Source organism: Adiantum capillus-veneris, chromosome 6, assembly GCF_014529385.1.
Source record: "Adiantum capillus-veneris isolate H3 chromosome 6, ASM1452938v2, whole genome shotgun sequence".
In the NCBI taxonomy this organism is placed as follows: domain Eukaryota; kingdom Viridiplantae; phylum Streptophyta; class Polypodiopsida; order Polypodiales; family Pteridaceae; genus Adiantum; species Adiantum capillus-veneris.
Genome location: NC_140936.1, coordinates 151,919,470 through 151,937,889, shown reverse-complemented (window position 1 = coordinate 151,937,889; position 18,420 = coordinate 151,919,470). Strand labels below are relative to the sequence as shown.

The 18,420-nt window shown below is 44.0% G+C and overlaps 1 protein-coding gene across 2 annotated transcripts in view; it reads right to left on the bottom strand.

Moving 5' to 3' along the window:
- The window catches only part of LOC147456494 (RING/U-box superfamily protein), a 56,783-nt gene extending 38,666 nt beyond the window's left edge, over positions 1–18,117 (bottom strand). The window contains exon 1 of one of the 2 annotated variants that reach the window (XM_086514955.1): positions 17,928–18,117. Coding sequence is in view for 1 of the 2 variants with exons in the window: in XM_086514954.1 (XP_086371080.1) it covers positions 17,397–17,436 (40 nt within the window). In the remaining variant the exon portion in view is untranslated. Of the gene's footprint in view, positions 1–17,396; positions 17,452–17,927 lie in introns of those variants that run through there. The other variant, XM_086514954.1, reaches the window with a different exon arrangement.
- Positions 18,118–18,420: the final 303 nt, after the last annotated feature.

Genomic DNA, 18,420 nt, shown 5'->3' with positions numbered 1-18,420 from the left:
CCCTCTAGCAATGGAGCACTATTCCCAAGGGTTCTGGCGTCCGTATGGCTGAAAAACAGTCACAATACAGCACATAATCAGCATTGAAAACACACCTGTTTGGTGAGGTTATGACCCTCATCGGTGCCTGCTTTGGAGTAGCAGTTAGCTACTCCTGTTCCTGCCCAAAGAGGCTCTTGCCTCTGCACAAAAACATGAAACCACACAACTGTACATCAGTCAAATGAAGAGCCCTCTTGTGGGGCATCACATAACTACACGTAGGGGGAAGAAAGAGCAGTGTGTAGTGTGCACGTCATCACTCCTAGCACCACATTGTACATAGAGTGGAAATGCCATAGCTCTTAACCTGTGAGACAGTTTGCAAAATGAGGCCTCTCAGCTACAAAAATCAACGCCACTTCTTCTTGCATGAGAAAAGTCCACCATTTTGTGCCACTTGGCGCATTTACAAGCAATTTTCCATTTCGAGATTGCCGCCTAAAAATCTCTCGACTGGTTGCCCAGTTGACTTTGCGGCAGAGTTCTAAAATGTTCTCCTTGTCATTCCGGAGATAATGACACGAACAGATTTCATGGCCCAAAATAGCAGTTCCCTAATTTTTAGGAGATGCTTCCGTTGGGCTCCCACTTGTCTTCTAACCATCTATCCTCATTGGGACCGCATCCAAAAGTGCAATGTGGCCCAACTATCGGATACTTTCAGTTGGTGATCCCACCTTGACTTTATGCCTTTATTGAGTTCACTTCCTAGTATTTACCAACTTGTTTAGTGCGACGGGGGAACCTACATGACCTTGGACTGAGACTAGACATCCTCTTACTATACGAATTCCAATGACGACCCACTTCCCATCTGCGGGTGGAACTACCGTTCACATTGGCCATACAATGTCCGACCATTTGCAACTTCAAAAAGAGGTTCTCAAAAATAAAACAAAAATCATTAAAAAGAAACCAACAACTAAGGTTAGCGATTGTCACGTCCTCGTGACACATAGGGACATCATTAGTAGCATGTTCATTAGCAAAATCAAAGCTATCAACGTTAATTTCACTCTCTTTACTATTGTCAACCATTCTAACAAATTTTAGGTGTAAAATGTTTTGAGTGTACGTTGGCACTTCAAGCCCTAGTTACCTACCGTGACCAGTCTGCTAGCCTTACCAATATTCTAACTTTTTCTCCCTTGGTACTTCCCCATATTAAATGATCAGTTTAACATGAGAAAATCATTTAGGAGAATTAGATATTAGTAATTATGACAATGTGAGAGTGAGCAGCGGAGTGGGTGTGAGCCACTTGCGTCGAAAAGGCGCGCGCGCGCGCGCGAGAGAGAGAGAGAGAGAGAGAGAGAGAGAGAGAGAGAGAGAGAGAGAGAGAGAGAGAGAGAGAGAGAGAGAGAGAACATAAGTGCTCTGCAAATGATGCTCCCAATACACAATGTATGACTACACACACTACCAATCGATTTTAAGAATGTTAGGTTGAGGTAGGGCAAAATGTGTAGCTGGTGCAAAAAACATAAAAGCCCAAAAAATGGCTAAAAATGTGTGCACCCAACCAAGCTCAAAAAATGACTAGTCGGACACGTGCTAAAAATGTCCGCCCATGCAATCTACATGATGTGCGATGGGTGGCCAATTCGGGACAATCACTAGCCGTACAAAATGGCGGAGCAATGGTGGTATAACTCTTAACATATTTGTGGCACTATAGAGTCATAGACTAAGGTTTTCTCTATTTAGGCAAGAATCCTTAGCAAGGACAATGGTATGAGCTTCGAGTATCTTCCCACCGTCACTTGCATTTTCGGACCTACTTGCGTTTTTGGTATTGTCAACGTTTTTGAAGACCTGCTATGTTTTCTACACAACGTTGCCCATATGCACTCGAGTTAGCGGCCTACACTCGTCTACAGCATCATCAAGTATTCCCCCGCCATCAGCACCATTTTGGTACTTATTACTTGCTGTTTTTTCTTTGTTTTCAGTCCCTCGACAGCTGAGAAGTGCGAGAACCTGTCACGAGGACGTGGCAACTGCTAACCTTAGTTGTTGGTTTCTTTCCAATGACTTCTGTTTAATTTTTGAGACACTCTTTTTGTAGTTGCAAATCATCGGACATTGTATGGCCAATGTGAACGATAGTTTCACCCGCAGACGGGAAGTTGGTTGGCACTGGAATTCGTATAGTAAGAGGATTTCTAGGCTCAGTTCAAGATCATGTAGGTCCCCCCGTCACACTTAGCAAGTTGGTGGATTTTAGGAAGTGAACTCAATAAAGGCATAAAGTCAAGGTGGGATCACCAACAGAAAGTATCCCACAGTTGGGCCACATTGCACTTTTGGATGCGGTCCCAATGAGGATAGATGGTCAAATGACCAGTGGGAGCCCAACAGAAGCATCTCCTAAAAATTAGGAAACTGCTATTTTGGGCCGTGAAATGTGTTCGCGTCATTACCTTCGGTATGACCAGGGGAACATTTTATTACTCTGCTGCAAAGCCAACTGATGCACCACTTGAGAGATTTTTAAGCACGAAGCCCAATGCGAGAAAATTGCATGTATGAGTGCCAAGTGGCACTTTTTGGCCAATTTACCAAGTTTGGGAGAACAGAACTCGTAACTTACTCTTTGGAGCAGTTTTGGAGGCTGATAACTCTAATTTTCAACCATTTCTCTCCATTTTTTAGCTTCCCATGACTTTACCTAGGACGAAGGAGCTCATTTTCAACATTGAAAGGCATCAGATGCGTGTTTACAAGGATGTTTTGCTACGTTTTCAACGATACGTAGCCTTTGGCAACCATGGAAATCTTCCCCTTTTTGCATCTATTTGTTCACAGATGCATTATAAGTCAAGCGCAGAAGAGGGGGCGCTCGATTTATGCTGGGGGGATGCTTCATTGAGAACCTATCTCATAGGTTAAGAGATATGGAGTGTTTTCTTTCCCTCTCATGTACAATGTGGTGCTAAGAGTGATGACCTGCACACTACACACTGCTCTCTCTCCCCCATACGTACAATTATGTGATGCCCCACAAGAGGGCTCTTCATTTGACTGATGTAGAGCTGTGTGGTTTCATGCTTTTGTGCTGAGGCAAGAGCCTCCTTGAGCAGGAACAAGGGTAGCTAATTGCTACTTCAAAGCAGGCACCGGTGAGGGTCATAACCTCACCGTACAGGTGCGTTTTCAGCGTTGTGTATGCGTTGTAAATTGACTGTTTTTCAGCCATACGGACGCCTGAACCATTGGGAATAGTGCCCCACTGGCAGAGGACAGTTAGGGGAGTGTTTGGGGCTGAAAACAGGGCAAAAACCAGTAAATACAGCAAGCTGAATTTACTGTTTTTGGGCAGGAATCAGAGGGTTTATGTCACAAAAATATGGAAGCGTAAACTGACTTTTAATTGAACTTCAAATACTCAAGAGAATTTGAGAGAGAGAAAAAGCTTGACACTTCATTGGGGACCAGAAGATGGGCTGGTCCCCCCCCCCCCATAAAGAGAATATCTTTATTACTAAGGGAGAATCTTTACAAGCACAGGAATGGGGCGAAAGCCCGTCCTCTATTCTTTCTTGACCTTTTTCTGCTTCTGACTGAGAGAGTAGAAGAACTGCTCTCTAACTACTGAGAGGATCTATCCTCTTCTGTGAGATTTTGGGAAGCTCTCGTAGGGGAGAGTCTACCTTACATAAAACTCATTGGAAGCTCTCACGAATGAGGGTCTATCTTCCGCTAACTGTGCCACTTTGGACGTAATCATTCTTGCAATTAACCAACCACAAAAACATGCAAAACAAACACACACACGCTTGCTGTAATTTTCTGCACATAACCAGAAATTGTTACTTGAGTGCGTTCCAATGCCAAAATGGAGATCCTTTTCGCGATACAAATGCTCCAAACTTGGTGTATGTGTAGAGTAGGTAGTGGGGAATGAGATTCTAATAAGACTTTGCTGAAATTCACCCTAATACAAGTGATTAGGGACTGAAAACAGGGAATTTGCTGCAGCTAGACAAGGGAGAAAGAGAGTTTTCTACTACTTTACGCGATGAAACTTCTCCCAAAGCTGCATGCAACCATGAGAGGCCTTGTTCTAGGTGATGGGTGCTCAGAGGCTCCACATACACCACAAAGTGCTGCTCTCAAGCTTCAATGGAGAGCTTCACTGCGTAGAGGATGGTCAACTTGGGGGGGGTAGTGCACTGCCAACCTGGCAAGAGGGGGAGGGGCTGCTCTCTTATAGCCTCCCAGAAGAGGGGACGCTAGCATGAAGAGAGAGAGAGAGAGAGAGAGAGAGAGAGAGAGAGAGAGAGAGAGATTGCATGGGAAAGTGTGCCAAGTGGCACACTTACTTTAAAATTTAAAAACCATTCAACTTTTGACTTTGAAAATCCTATGCTAGATAATGAAATGTGCAATTAAGTGCACAACTGCACACATAGATGCAACAAATGAAAACGTTATCTGCTCCCTAGCGCATTGTCGTACCAGCAATGCTCTCGCATTACCTGTTCGCACTGGTTCGGCCATTTGGTCCAACGCAAATCATTTAAGAATACTTTTAACTAACTTATCCTAAGGCCGTAAAATAATCAGGCCTTAGGGTTATTATTCTAAGGATCCCATCTCATTCCTGTGCTTGCACTAGCGCGCGTAATTTTCTGAGCCTGGAATCTGAGGCTACTATCTACCCCTTTATTGAAGACCTGATTTCCCAATCACTAGGGCTTCAGGGTATTTTTATGCTAGAGTCTCCTTGCGGTGCTCTGGCCCAAACTTGGGCGCACCTGAGGCCCCAGAAACTGCTAGATCTATTCTGATGTGTACACAACTAATTAGATAATTCTTTTCTCGTAAATAAATTAATTATTTAAAAAGTCTGACATAGTTACAGTTTACGCAGGTGCAAGTGAGATCCAGCACGGGAATTGGTTTGACGCAAGTATTGGGGCTGTTATGCTGCCGAAATTTGGCCAAATCAAGTGGTATCTAGTGTTATACAGGTAAAGGATTCCAAGGACCTTACTTTGTAATTTACCCTCTCAAAGAATAAAGAAATACCGAAAGGGGTGCCAATTTTGGGGCCTACAGGTTGTCGACGTCTGCTCGGGGCATTCTAGCTTCCGAGCCGTGTGTGTTGTTAATGCCCGTCACACGTTCTTTTTGCAAAGTGCCAGTCTTTGGGGCCAATAGGGTGTCGTTGTCTGCTTGGTGGCGCTCTAGCTGTCAGGCCGTGGTTTGTCTTGAAGTGTTGAATTCTAGCACAAGCTTATTCGTGAAGTTCCTCTGTGTGTCTACAGTAAAGTAAAGAATTTCGGGTGAAAGCCAACACCTACCGCCCCACCACAGGCCGGTTTCAACGTTCCATTGTCGGGATATCTATCACTTTTTCCTCAAAGAGTGAGCCTCGGTTGTTTTGGGTAAAAAGACAGAGAACAGGAACGCGGGATTACACTATGGCCAACAAAGGGAAGGGCATTATGAAAGAGGGTTCCTCTTCACAGGACCGACAGGAAATTCCGCATGTACGCCCTGCCAAAAAGTGGTCAAATTAGGGGTGATTTTCTGCTGCGTTTTTAGGGTTTGCAAGTATGTACCAAGATGAGATAGGGATAGGTCTCACGGTGGTGGATTGGCCACTAGATCTCCTACGGGAGTGACGTGGGTCTGCCAGGTGACACGTTGCTTGCCGATTCTATGAGGTGATTGCTTGGATTCTATGACGCATTGGTAAATCATTTTGAAATTTGAGCTTGCTTGGTCGTGGGTGGTACGTCAATGTTGTGGAAGTATGCTCGTTTGCAGAGGCAAGAGCCTCTTGCACAGGTAAAAAGTTAAGGGACAGGTTGCAAGATGCTATGTGGTGAAGTTCAAGAACTATCCACCTCTGGATGCAAAGTGGATGGAAGAGCATGAACTATCAGAGCTTTACCTTGAGGCCTTTGGATTACAGCCTACGTATGCCCCAACCCAATGTCTGCAAAGGAGGGGTAATGATAGAGCTAGCACATCAAATGTACTCATGGATTCAGTGCAACAGCAGTGTACAGTTTGACAAAAGTATGAAGGTCTCATTAAGTCATTTGTACATATGTTTTGATAGTCTTTCTTGCGGATACATGCGATAATAAAAGGGTGCTTACCACACAAGATCATCTATGGCATGTATTTATGGTATGCAATCGAGGACGTTTGCGATTTCAAGAGGGGGGTATGTCACGAGGACGTGGCAACTACTAACCTTAGTTGTTGGTTTCTTTCCAATGACTTTTGTTTAATTTTTGAGACCCTCTTTTTGAAGTTGCAAATGGTCGGACATTGTATGGCCAATGTGAACGGTAGTTTCATCCGCAGATGGAAAGTTGATTGGCACTGGAATTCGTATAGTAAGAGGATGTCTAGGCTCAGTTCAAGATCATGTAGGTCTCCCCGTCGCACTTAGCAAGTTGGTGGATTTTAGGAAGTGAACACAATAAAGGCATAAAGTCAAGGTGGGATCACCAACAATAAGTATCCAACAGTTGGGCCACATTGCACTTTTGGATGCGGTCCCAATGAGGATAGATGGTCAAATGACCAGTGGGAGCCCAACGGAAGTATCTCCTAAAAATTAAGGAACTGCTATTTTGGGCCGTGAAATGTGTTCGCGTCATTACCTTCGGTATGACCAGGGCAACATTTTATTACTCTGCTTCAAAGCCAACTGATGCACCAGTTGAGAGATTTTTAAGCAGGAAGCCCAATGCGGGGAAATTGCATGTATGAGTGCCAAGTGACACTTTTTGGCCAATTTACCCAGTTTGGGAGAACAAAACTCGTAACTGACTCTTTGGAGCAGTTTTAGAGGCTGATAACTCTGATTTTCAGCCATTTCTCTCCATTTTTGAGCTTCCCATGACTTTACCTAGGACCAAAGAGCTCAATTTCAACATTGGAAGGCATTAGATGCGTGTTTACGGAGCTATTTTGCTGGCGTTTTTAGCGATACGTAGGCTTTGGCATCCATGGAAATCTTCTCCTTTTTGCATCTATTTGTTCACAGATGCATTACAGGTCAAGCGCAGAAGAGGGGACGCTCGATTTATGCTCAGAGGATGCCTCATTGAGAACCTGTCACAGGTTAAGAGATATGGAGTGTTTTCTTTCCCTCTTATGTACAGTGTGGTGCTAGGAGTGATGACCTGCAAACTACACACTCCTCTCTCTCCCCCCTACGTGCAGTTATGTGATGCCCCACAAGAGGGCTCTGCATTTAACTGATGTACAACTGTGTGGTTTCATGCTTTTGTGCTGAGGCAAGAGCCTCCTTGAGCAGGAACACGGGTAGCTAACTACTACTCCAAAGCAGGCACCGGTGAGGGTCATAACCTCACCGTACAGGTGCGGCTTCCGATTCCTAGGGCAAAACCCTATTCCAATGAACTTCCGTTCCTTATTCCAAATCCTTGAGAACCAAGGTTCTCGCCTCCGGATCACACCTTCCAGACTCAGGGCATGGCATCCCTGCAACTTCTGACTTTGTTTCCAGAGTCCTGTTCCTGCAAAATAACTCCGCTTTCTTGGACACGAAGTCCTCCCCTTGGGAATTTCAACTTCCAGATCACATCTCGAGAGTCTACCTCTCTTCAATCCATGGATCTGCTTCCCAAACTTGGGTACGAAACCCTTGGGCTGATCTGGCTCTAGTTCCTCAGAGCGCTTTTATCCTGCAGAGGCTCATGCCTTCCTCTGCTCCTCCCTCACGAAGAGGAAGTACACCTGCAATCAAATACTTAGAGATCATAACATAAAAATCGTACCTTCAAAGTCGCGACGCTCGTAACGCAACTTGATTCTCGAAAAAAGCAATTCCCCGGAAGAGATCTTTGTATAGAAAATCCTCTCTTCCAATCCTACGCACAAAAGAGGTGTGTTCTCGCAAATCAGCCCCTTCTACAACGTTTATGGGCTGAAAACAGAGAAAAACAGCAGCTTGTCGCGATGGAAACACGCTCCGTAGGCACTTCTTCGCGAGAGAACTCGCGCACTGGGTCTTGGCGACATCTGGTACACATGGGGCAGCCATGGGCATCACCGGCAAACATCTTCTTTGCGGGTGAACTCTGCAACAGCATCTCCTTCTTGCAAAAACTGATCCTCCCCTCTGAGTGAGGGCATGTGATGCTTTTATAGCTCCTAGCCATGGGCACGAATAGCTACACGCGTAGAGATCGCGGGCGTTTTTTTTTCTTTTTTTTTTCGCTGTTCTGCCATAAAAAGAGAGAGAGAAAACGCTGGCTGATCTGTTGCCTTATTTATCAGATGGCTGCCCACTTATTAAGTGGGCGGCCGGCGTATCTCAAAAATAGTCTGAACTTGCCCAAAAACTCAATAAAACCTTATAAGTTAAAAACAATGCTTTCACAGCACTTCCCAGGCGTCCCTGGATGCAATCACATGCACAGTTGCAATGTAGACATAGACTTCCTCGCGGGAAAGCATCTGCTTTCCCGAAAAGCAATCCCGCTTTCTCAGAAAGCATCTGTTTTTCCTCAAAGTTTCCTTTGAACCCATCTTCATTCAAGTGCTTGCTTTTCCTTGTGCACAATTCTAACACAGTTCGGAATTTCCTCCCGACTATGGATATTCCCTTTCCGATGCACCCGTCATCCACCTTGTGACGCATCAGGAATACCCATCACCTAGTCCTTTCCTACCGAACTTACGGTACAATCTCCTTCACGATGCTCTATGTCACCCATCCTATGACGCATCAGAGATGTCCGTTCCCGGATGGTCAGATACTTCTTTCCGATGCTCCCTGTCACCCATCCGATGTGACGCATCAGAAGTACCCGTTCCTGGTGGCCTTACAGATATTCCCGTTCTCAGTGCTCCCGTCATTACTTTGAATGACGCACTAGGAATACTCTGTACTCGGATGTCTCCACTCACTTAAAATTCCAATAATTCATTTAGAATTATTTTTCCTTGGTGTTCCAAGCGAGAAAACCCTCTCACTTATAAATCCAATAATTCATTTAGAATTAATTTTCTGTAAGATAAAGCCAATTTAGCAACATCCCTCTCACTTATAAACAGTTGTCCTCAACTGTAGAGGTCTAACTGAACTGCCAGGGAGAAACCGGAAAGATTCCAAATCTTGCTCAGTGCTGAGTTGAGCTAGTCCTTTCTCAAAAGAGAACTTAAAAATTAAATTAAACAAAAATTCAATAATTCAATAATTCAATACTTAGCTTACCGGTTCAGGTCCTTCCTCTAGTACCTCGAGGATATCCTTCACCAATCATCAAACTTACGAGCCGTGCAAGAACTCGTCATTCGCGTCTTTCCAACAGATCGAGTGTTTCTCATTCGAGAGTCTGTTAACTCAATTCCACCTTCTCAATCCGAGAAGAATAATTCTCCTAGAAATCAATCTAGGTATCTGTCCTTGCGCATAATCCTGCGCTGTTAGTCTGGAGGGTATTAAACCTCTTGTGTCCTCCCACATACGGAATGCTCAAGTCATAGAGCATTAAGTTCGATGTCTTTCTTTCACAAACAAAGTTTGCAATCACCTTAAAGAAGGTTCTTGTTTCGGGCCGTCGCTCAACGTAGGCGGATGGTTCCAATCCGAAGATTCTTTGTGCACGGCGGCACCTCCTTCCAATCTTTTCCTCCTGCGAGTTATTACCACCAGCAGTGATTTCCCGACGCTCATTAGCGTCTCTTCCTTACAAAATCATAAAAAATGATTCACCTTGCGAGCATCAATGACGATTTGCAAAATCTCAGGCAGATAGGATTCTCGCCATAGCATTTTCTGAACGTACGTTCAAACCCGGTTCACAATAGAGCAAACCTTCTTTGATTCTCAGGGATGTTCTTCCATATGTAATTCTTACCATTTTGAAACAGTTGGTGACCTATATTCTTACGAACATAATAGTTCGAATTTATTCCAGCAGCGTGTAAATGCTACTTGACCTGCTCATGGAGAAACATATACCACAACCAAAAGTTGCTTCTGTAATGGTAAAAGCACATAGCGTACTCAATGATCAACGATCATCAGAAAACCTCTTCTCCGTAGAGAAACTCAAATTCCTTCTACAAAACACATCTCAAATAGAGATTCTCGTGTCTGAATACCCTTGCGCGCAAAAAGGCGCTCAAGAGAGTATAACAAACTCTCGTCCAGTTCCTGGCATAGGTCTGCATCTTCGTGTGTTATCCATGTACTCAAAAGTGTACATCATTCTTAAGTTGTGTTAGAGTTTCAGTGAACGTGGGAAATTTCCTTCCCTTCGTAAGATCCTTAGAGCGAAGACGCTCAACTTGACGATCCCTTGGCTCGATCTTAGAGCAAAACCCGCTCATCAAATAATTTTGGATTCCTCAAGCACAGGCCGTAGTCGTCGCTGATTCCTTCCCTCGTAAAGAGAGTGTTCATTCACTTGTGCGAAAAGCACTACCATATCTTCCCTTACTCGGTAGGGGGTGTGGGCTTAAAGAGTACTCAAGCTTCATGAAAGATTTTCTTTGCTTGAAAGCTCATAATGGTTCCTTCATAATTTCCTACCCGTAGTAGAGCAGGTCATCTGTTCGAGAATTACCGGATACCAGATCAATTATGGACCTTCCGGATGGTTAAGCAAAGTAGTTCATCGTATAAAACAATGTTCTGACTCAACCCTACTCTCATAAGCACTCAAGAGTGATCAATCTTGGCTAGACTTATGCATTCCTCGTGTGAAAAAGAAAACGTGCTTTGTAACTTCCTCAAAGACGTAGCTTTGATCAGACTTGCTCTCTCACTTGAAGTATGAGGGTCTTCTATTCAAAAACTCAGGAGTTAGATTGAATTCCCTTACTCCAAACTTTCTCTGGATAGCAACGTATCCTTCGAGGAGAGGTAACAAAAATTCATTGTTTCTATGTTCAATGGTTCCCATCCCACTGTCGAGATTAGATTCTATGTACACTGAGGTGTACACTTTCAGCTTGTATTGTTGTCTCCACCATCTACTGCAAAGTAGCTTGCAGATGCGTTCACAAATTCGGGCAAAAGTCCTTCGTTGAATTCTTCATCTTTCCTTCCTCAAAGAGGATCAAGAGTGGAGCTACCTTGACAGGAGTAAACCACTACTTGCTTGTGTTCCTATTGGGCAAACCGATCCCAATCTTCTTGGATGCCTTCCTCAAAGCGTAGAGGGAGGGAAAAAAAAAAATTTGTCGGAAAATTCAGCCTTGAATTAAATCTAAGTCTTGTTGTAAGTTGCTTGCAGAGCTTTGATATACCACCAAGTACTTGCAATCCCCTTGAGGTGTTTGGTCACATGCCTCACCTTCGACACTTCTCAGAAATTGCCGTTTGCCAAGGCAACTTCAAACTGTCGAATAAAAGCAGTAGCTTTCAGGACATCTTCCCTTCCGTCAAAAGTATCAAACTTGACTGGAGTGTTCCTAGGTCTAAAGACCTTCTTCATATCCTTCCCGATATGACGGGATTTCTTGGCTATGGTTATGGATTGATGTTCATGGATATCTTCTGGGTTCTGAAGTATCTTGGGCATTCCGCTCCTCAAATTCTCTAGGTTCTTGAGCATCATGCTCTTGTGGCCTTCTTAGAGAATCCCAAGTCTTGTGTCGCCTTCTTGCAGAGAGAAAAAAAATTTCAACTTTGCGAGCTTTTCCTGCAAGACTTAGGTTTCCGCCTGCTTGCTTCTCTCTTGGCTTGTCATGGCTTCTTCCCGTATCTTCCCAGAGTCATCCTTTACAGAGAAAGAGAGGAGGCCATGCTCTGATACCACTGTCACAAACGGAAGCGCATAACAATATAAAATACATTCGGATAAATAGACTTTATCACTTAGTACTGAAGCCAAAGGATATAGAGAGAAATAGATAGAGAGAGAGATAGAGAGTGAGAAGATCGACACAGTATTGGGACCAGAAGATGGGATGGTCCCCCCCCCCCCGTAATAGTATCTTTATTACTGAGGAGAAGTCTATACAAGCACTTGAACCGAACGTATTACCATGTTCGTTCTAGAATAAGACTTGATGGTTCCCGGAAGCCTCGGCTTCCGATTCCTAGGGCAAAACCCTATTCCAAGGAACTTCCGTTCCTTATTCCAAATCCTTGAGAACCAAGGTTCTCGCCTCCGGATCACACCTTCCAGACTCAGGGCATGGCATCCCTACAACTTCTGACTTCGTTTCCAGAGTCCTTTTCCTGCAGAATAACTCCGCTTTCTTGGACACGAAGTCCTCCCCTTGGGAATTTCAACTTCCGGATCACATCTCGAGAGTCTACCTCTCTTCAATCCGTGGATCTGCTTCCCAAACTTGGGTACGAAACCCTTGGGCTGATCTAGCTCTAGTTCCTCAGAGCGCTTTTATCCTGCAAAGGCTCATGCCTTCCTCTGCACCTACTCCCTCACGAAGAGGAAGTACACCTACAATCAAATACTTAGAGATCATAACATAAAAATCGTACCTTCAAAGTCGCGACGTTCGTAACGCAACTCGATTCTCGAAAAAAACAATTCCCCAGAAGAGATCTCTTCGACACTTCAACTTCATCGAGAGTCATGCTTCTTTCTTCTTCAAGAATCTCCATGGCTGAAAATTCTTGAAACCATTTCCAACACAAAACCATGAAGATACCTATTCCATGTAAAGTAAATGGAAAAAATCTTGTCGGTTAATGTAGATGAACAAAGAGACGGAGTGCCAACCCATTCACCACACACACGCAAACAATGAGATCGAATCTTTCTCTTATGATCTAAAGCAATCAACTGTGGCAATTCACAACGGAAATCCCCTGCTTCGTGCTCATACTTTCATGTGCGCTTTCTACAAACGTGTCATGCCAAGGAAGAGACATAGAATATGACTTCCTTAAATGCATACTTTTCAGCTTTTCATGAGAAATCCGCATACATCCGTGCTCATTCATGAGTGAAACGTGCTCAACGTACAATATGTCATGACTAGGAAAAGGGATCACATAAAGACGCTGACTAAAATACAGGAAACGATCACGAATGAAACACCCGTACGATGCGTGCGTATGAATCATGTGAACACATAACACTTCCTGTAAGTATTCTTTGGACCTAGGCTCGAGAGCCAAGATCGGTTCATCGTGTTTGATCGAAGCTTCTAGTGGGGGTTCTGTGGACCTCGACTCGAGAGCCAAAACCGGTTCTTCGTGAGTGATTGAATCTGCAATGAGGTTAGCTTCGCTAGATAAAGCATCAACTAAACCATCATCCTTGTGAACAATCACGTCTTGATCATACAAATCATGCTTGTGAGAAAACACATCTTGATCATCATCCAAATCATCATGCTTGTCATTGTCATTCAAATCATCATGCTTATCATTGTCATTCAAATCATCATGCAAATCTTGTGTGTCATGCTTTGGAGAAGAAGAGACTAAGAGAGTCTCTTTTTCCCGAATCTCTTCAATCTTTGCATGCACATTAGAAATGAGAGAGGAAGAATGAACAACGTTCTTGCGATCCAATTCTGTTTTTCTTTCTGCATACGTGCAATCAAATTCTTTGGCCTCCAAGCGTAATTGCTTGCGCTCACGCTGCATGGTTGCCATTCTTGCTTCATGCCACATTGTCATCATGTCCATCATCGTCTTGCACCAAGCCTCCATAGGATCTAGTACAATTCGTGGCGTAGATGGAGAAGGGGGAGGGTCGGAAAACCTCCTAGTGGGGAAAATTCTTCTTCGCCTCTCTCATGCTCATTACCTCCAAGCGAAATATCCATTCCGCTTCGAGTGATGACCATCCACTGAAGTCTTGAGTTCTTGTGGGTTCTTGTGGTCTTGGGTTCTTAAGTTCACACGGAACTTGGGTTCTGGAGGTTCTTGGGTTCTTAAGTTCACGAGGAACTTGGGTTCTTGGGTTCTTGAGGGTCTTAAGGTTATTGAGGTTCTTCTTTCGCTTGCAATCTGTGTTAGAGAAGGATCTTCTCTTCAACCGAGTTCTGCTCTTGTCTGCGGGCGCACCCCTTAGCGGCCTTGCGCTCACACCAAGGTTGCTTTTTCCCACCTCACGTCGATTGGCCGGCTGCTAAGTGCACGGTCCGCTCTCAATGAGTGAAAAGAGGCACAAGGGAAGGATGGACAAGCCCTTCTTTCCTGGGATTCCTGTCACTCTTCAAAAACACGATCAAGAATCGACACGCCCAAGCGAACTTGGGTTCGTGCGACCGCAACACGCAAAAAAAAATCTTGTGATTCTTGTGGTTCTTTCCTTGAGTGATACAGAATACTGCCAAAGCGCTGATACCAATGTAAGGTGCAGCGGAATGAATGTTTGAACTTTGCTCAAGATGAGTGCTCCGAACTGTGCTCAAGGTTCCTTTTTGTTCTTATGGAAGGGAGAGCCTTCCGTTCTTAATGAGAGAGTGCAATGATCACAAACAAAGTGAATGGACACTGTGTGTGAAAGTGCATGAGACTGAGAGATATAGAGAGAAGAGAGATACGACACCAGAGACGTAAAACCCTCCTCCGAAGGCCCCACTCTTGTCGGCGAGAGTGGTCTACTTATGATTGCACAAACTGGTACAAACTGAATGCATGTGACCGATGCAAGTCTAGGCTAGATCGATGACAATGACGGGGATGGCGAGACCGATCTAAGGGCTGAAATCTGCTACTCTTTATCGGCTGTCCAAAACGCTAATGAGCTGAAATCTGCTGCAAATCAAAACGCTGAATTGGGGCTGATTTCTGCTGCTGAAAAATGCTGATTTGGGGCTGTGGAAAACGTTGATTCTCTGCTGGTCTTTATGGCTGAAAACTGCACTTCTTGTAGGGCCGAAAGGACTAGGAAAAGAAGGCGTCAAAGGGGTCTGCTGAGATCGCCCATGGCTGAGATCTGTAGTGATTGAGGTTGGGACCAAAAACGCTAGAGGCCGGGATCTGTAAAACGCTAGGGGCTGGGATCTGCTGGCGATCCTTGCTTGAAGGACAAACGCTAGGGCTGTTGGGTTTGCCGCGGTGAAGCTTGGAGATGGAAAACGCCAATGGCTGATGTTGATGCAAAACGTTAGGAAGGGAATCTTGCTTGGAGGGAAAATCGTCACCAAGGGGTTCTTGCTTGAGAAGTTGTATGTTGAGCGGTGGAGCTCCTACTGCCTCTTCTACCATTTAGTACTAGTCTAGGTTTGCTTATATACAAACTTACTCAATTTGCCCTACCTACTTTCCAACAAAAGTCACTTAAAAATAATAAGTGAAAAATGTCAAAAATAGGGAAAATAGGCTAAATGTACTGAAAATTCCCCTGAAGGATTCTGATGGGAATGCTTATGATCATGCTGTGTGCAACCGGAGGATATGCATCTACACTAAGTGACTGGGCATGCATAGTCTGCAAACACTCACAAAAAGTGTCAGTTCACTTCTAAATCTAGACTGATTGGACTCATTGAACCCTTGTCGTGATGTAGCTTGTCCACGGACACATAGGGTTGGATGTGTCACGTGAAATTTTTAGCACGTGTCCAACCGGTCATTTTCTGAGTCTAGTTAGGTACACACAATTTTAGCCATTTTTTGGGCTTTTATGTTTTTTACACCAGTTACACATTTTGCCCTACCTCAACGTAACATTCTATAAATAGAATGGTTAGGATCTTGTAGTCATACATTGTGTATTGAGAGCATCATTTGTAGAGCACTTGTGTTCTCTCTCTCTCTCTCTCTCTCTCTCTCTCTCTCTCTCTCTCTCTCTCTCTCTCTCTCTCTCTCTCTCTCTCTCTCTCGCGCGTTTTCGGCGCGCATGGCTCACACCCTCTCCGCTGCTCACTCTCACAAAATATACCAAAGAACTTGATGATGCCAATGTAAAAGATGAGGCTGACTAGAAAATCGACTCTAAATACTAATTTCATAGCAACTATTAGGCTGAGTGTTAACCAAAAACAACAGAGAACCAATAAGTTGCCTATACCCCACAGCATCCACCAAAGAAGTATTATCATCATTAGATACCTTGGAATTCGGATCCGCGGGACAAGAAATAGAATAGAATCTTCTATACTAAACTTCTGAAGCATATGAAAATGCCATCAGAAGATTGCAATATTTCAGTAATGCAACAAATCAAGATCCGTCACAGCACAAGTAGAAATGAGTTAAACTTTCACCCAACCAACAAGATCTCATCTGAACCTCTCACTTTGTAACACAAAAGAATGCCTTGCTAATAGACTATTGAGCTACATGACAATGTCACCAAGGTGCTAACGCAGAGACATTCTTCCTCACAAACAAGGGAGATCGATGCGCATCTCTTACATTATAATGTGATCCACATCAAAAGGATTCCATGGAGAATGAAGCATTCACACATAAAAATTTGAAACATCAAAATTTCACCATTTGCTCACAAGTTAGAGGAAATTGGTCTTCACCTAAAAAGGACCTCCTAGGTCGTAGTCAAATGTGATGGATGCTAGATCAATAAAGCCAAAGGTTAAGGACACAAGGAGACAAGAGATGGTGGCTGAAGGATCTACACCTCCAAGGCTGGTCCAACTTTGCAATCACTACAAGGGGTCACCTGGAGAGTCATGGACTAGGGAGAAGAGCCAAGGAATGTTGTCGCCGGTTGCACAAAATATGCAAAGAAATGGAGAGTTATGGCGATGGAACGCCAACATGCAAAGACGGGGACAAAGCTAATGAGAGAGGAAACATGAAGTGAAGTGTGAGTCATGATCCTAAGTCTAGGGGGGACTACCCAACTCCCCCAATATTACCCACAACCCATTGATATGGGGGTCACTAGAAGATGATGCGATGCAATGCCCAAAATTTGAACACCCTCCTAAAGTAGAACAAATATGGTCCTAACGAACTCCATCCTCGAAAATCACACACCAAGCAAGCACAAAACGACACATGATCCATATGAAAGAAACTAGGCCGAGCACAAGCACATCAGTCCCTTGGATCTGCCCATACTAGGGCACGTCCAACGAGGTGATAAGCTCAAACACCCCCTCTTAGCTCCGAGGAGTCTACGGGTCACAAGCTACAAGGTCGTAGCAGCTCCATAGTAATAGCTGGAGAAGAATCTCATCCATCCCAACTTGGAGAAAAAACCATGGCCAAAAAGAAAAAAGAAATCAACCACGTCAAATATTCAACCTTTGGAGATCCTTCACTCCAATGAACATTGAATAGAGCATGGTTATCAATTGATATATATATCATAGAATGATAAGCACAACTACTCAAGCTAGCTGCATGGTTCACCTAGAAGGAACAATAGTTGACTTCCTAGGCATTTGGAGCAAGAGTCAAACTTCTTCACAACAGTAAATGGAATTCTATAGTTTCCAACACTGACCATTATCCCCAATCCTCCTTTTGGGTAACCTCCTTGGCATAGGTCATCCGTCTAGCACCACACTTTGAAAATCTGCTTTTGATTGAACTGTTCTATGATATGTAAGTATTAACGAGCCTCTTCTGAGCACAAATAGATGTTTTTCTATTAGATTGTTTGATGGGCGATGCTTCTTTGGCAAAAGGTTGCAATGGAAGACTTCTCAATCATTTACTATTATTTCTATCAGAAACATTCTCAATACATACAATCATTGGTAACGATCTGATCTTATGAATGGAAATCTAGCAACTACAACTAAAACCTTACGCTACGAGAAAGCCCATGAGCATCAGTCCCAGACCCAAGTAGAGTCTCAGGCAGGGGGGACTACTCGGGGCAGTATCAAGCATTCAGGAAAACAAAAGAGTGTAAGAAGATGAAACGCAACCGTTAAGCTACGCACATACACACCACACACACTCTCTGGACGGTCGAAAATCGCATGATATCAGTAGAGAGAAAACAGCAGGGCATATGAGATCGCCATACCTGTGTCTAGCGCCGTCCTCCCCACAATCGCCACTCGAGAGATTCAAATTCACTTTTCACCGCCCGTTCTTTTTTCACCGTAAAAGGTCTATGATTGCCCTCGTGAGTGAGCAATTTTAGTCGGTATCGACTGTCACAAGATCATAACCATTGATCTCAAATGAAACTAGGTGTAAACCCAATCGAACCACTCGTTGCCAACTATATGTAAATTGGATTTACTCGAAGTGAACTAGAATCGAGGGCACTCAATATAATGCTACCATTTCCCTTGCATAACAAACTACATGCACAAGTGTAGTGGTAAGACCTCCCCGTAGATGCACGACCTCACCATGGATCCCCTCCCCAAAAAAGAGGTGTCACATACTGCAGTGGCACTCTTGCCCTTCAAATTTCAAGAATTTTTTGGGAACTAGTAGGGCTCCCAATCTCAAAGAAAGAAAAATTATTAGCTTGATTGGAATGTAGAAGAGAAATTGAAACTTTGGAA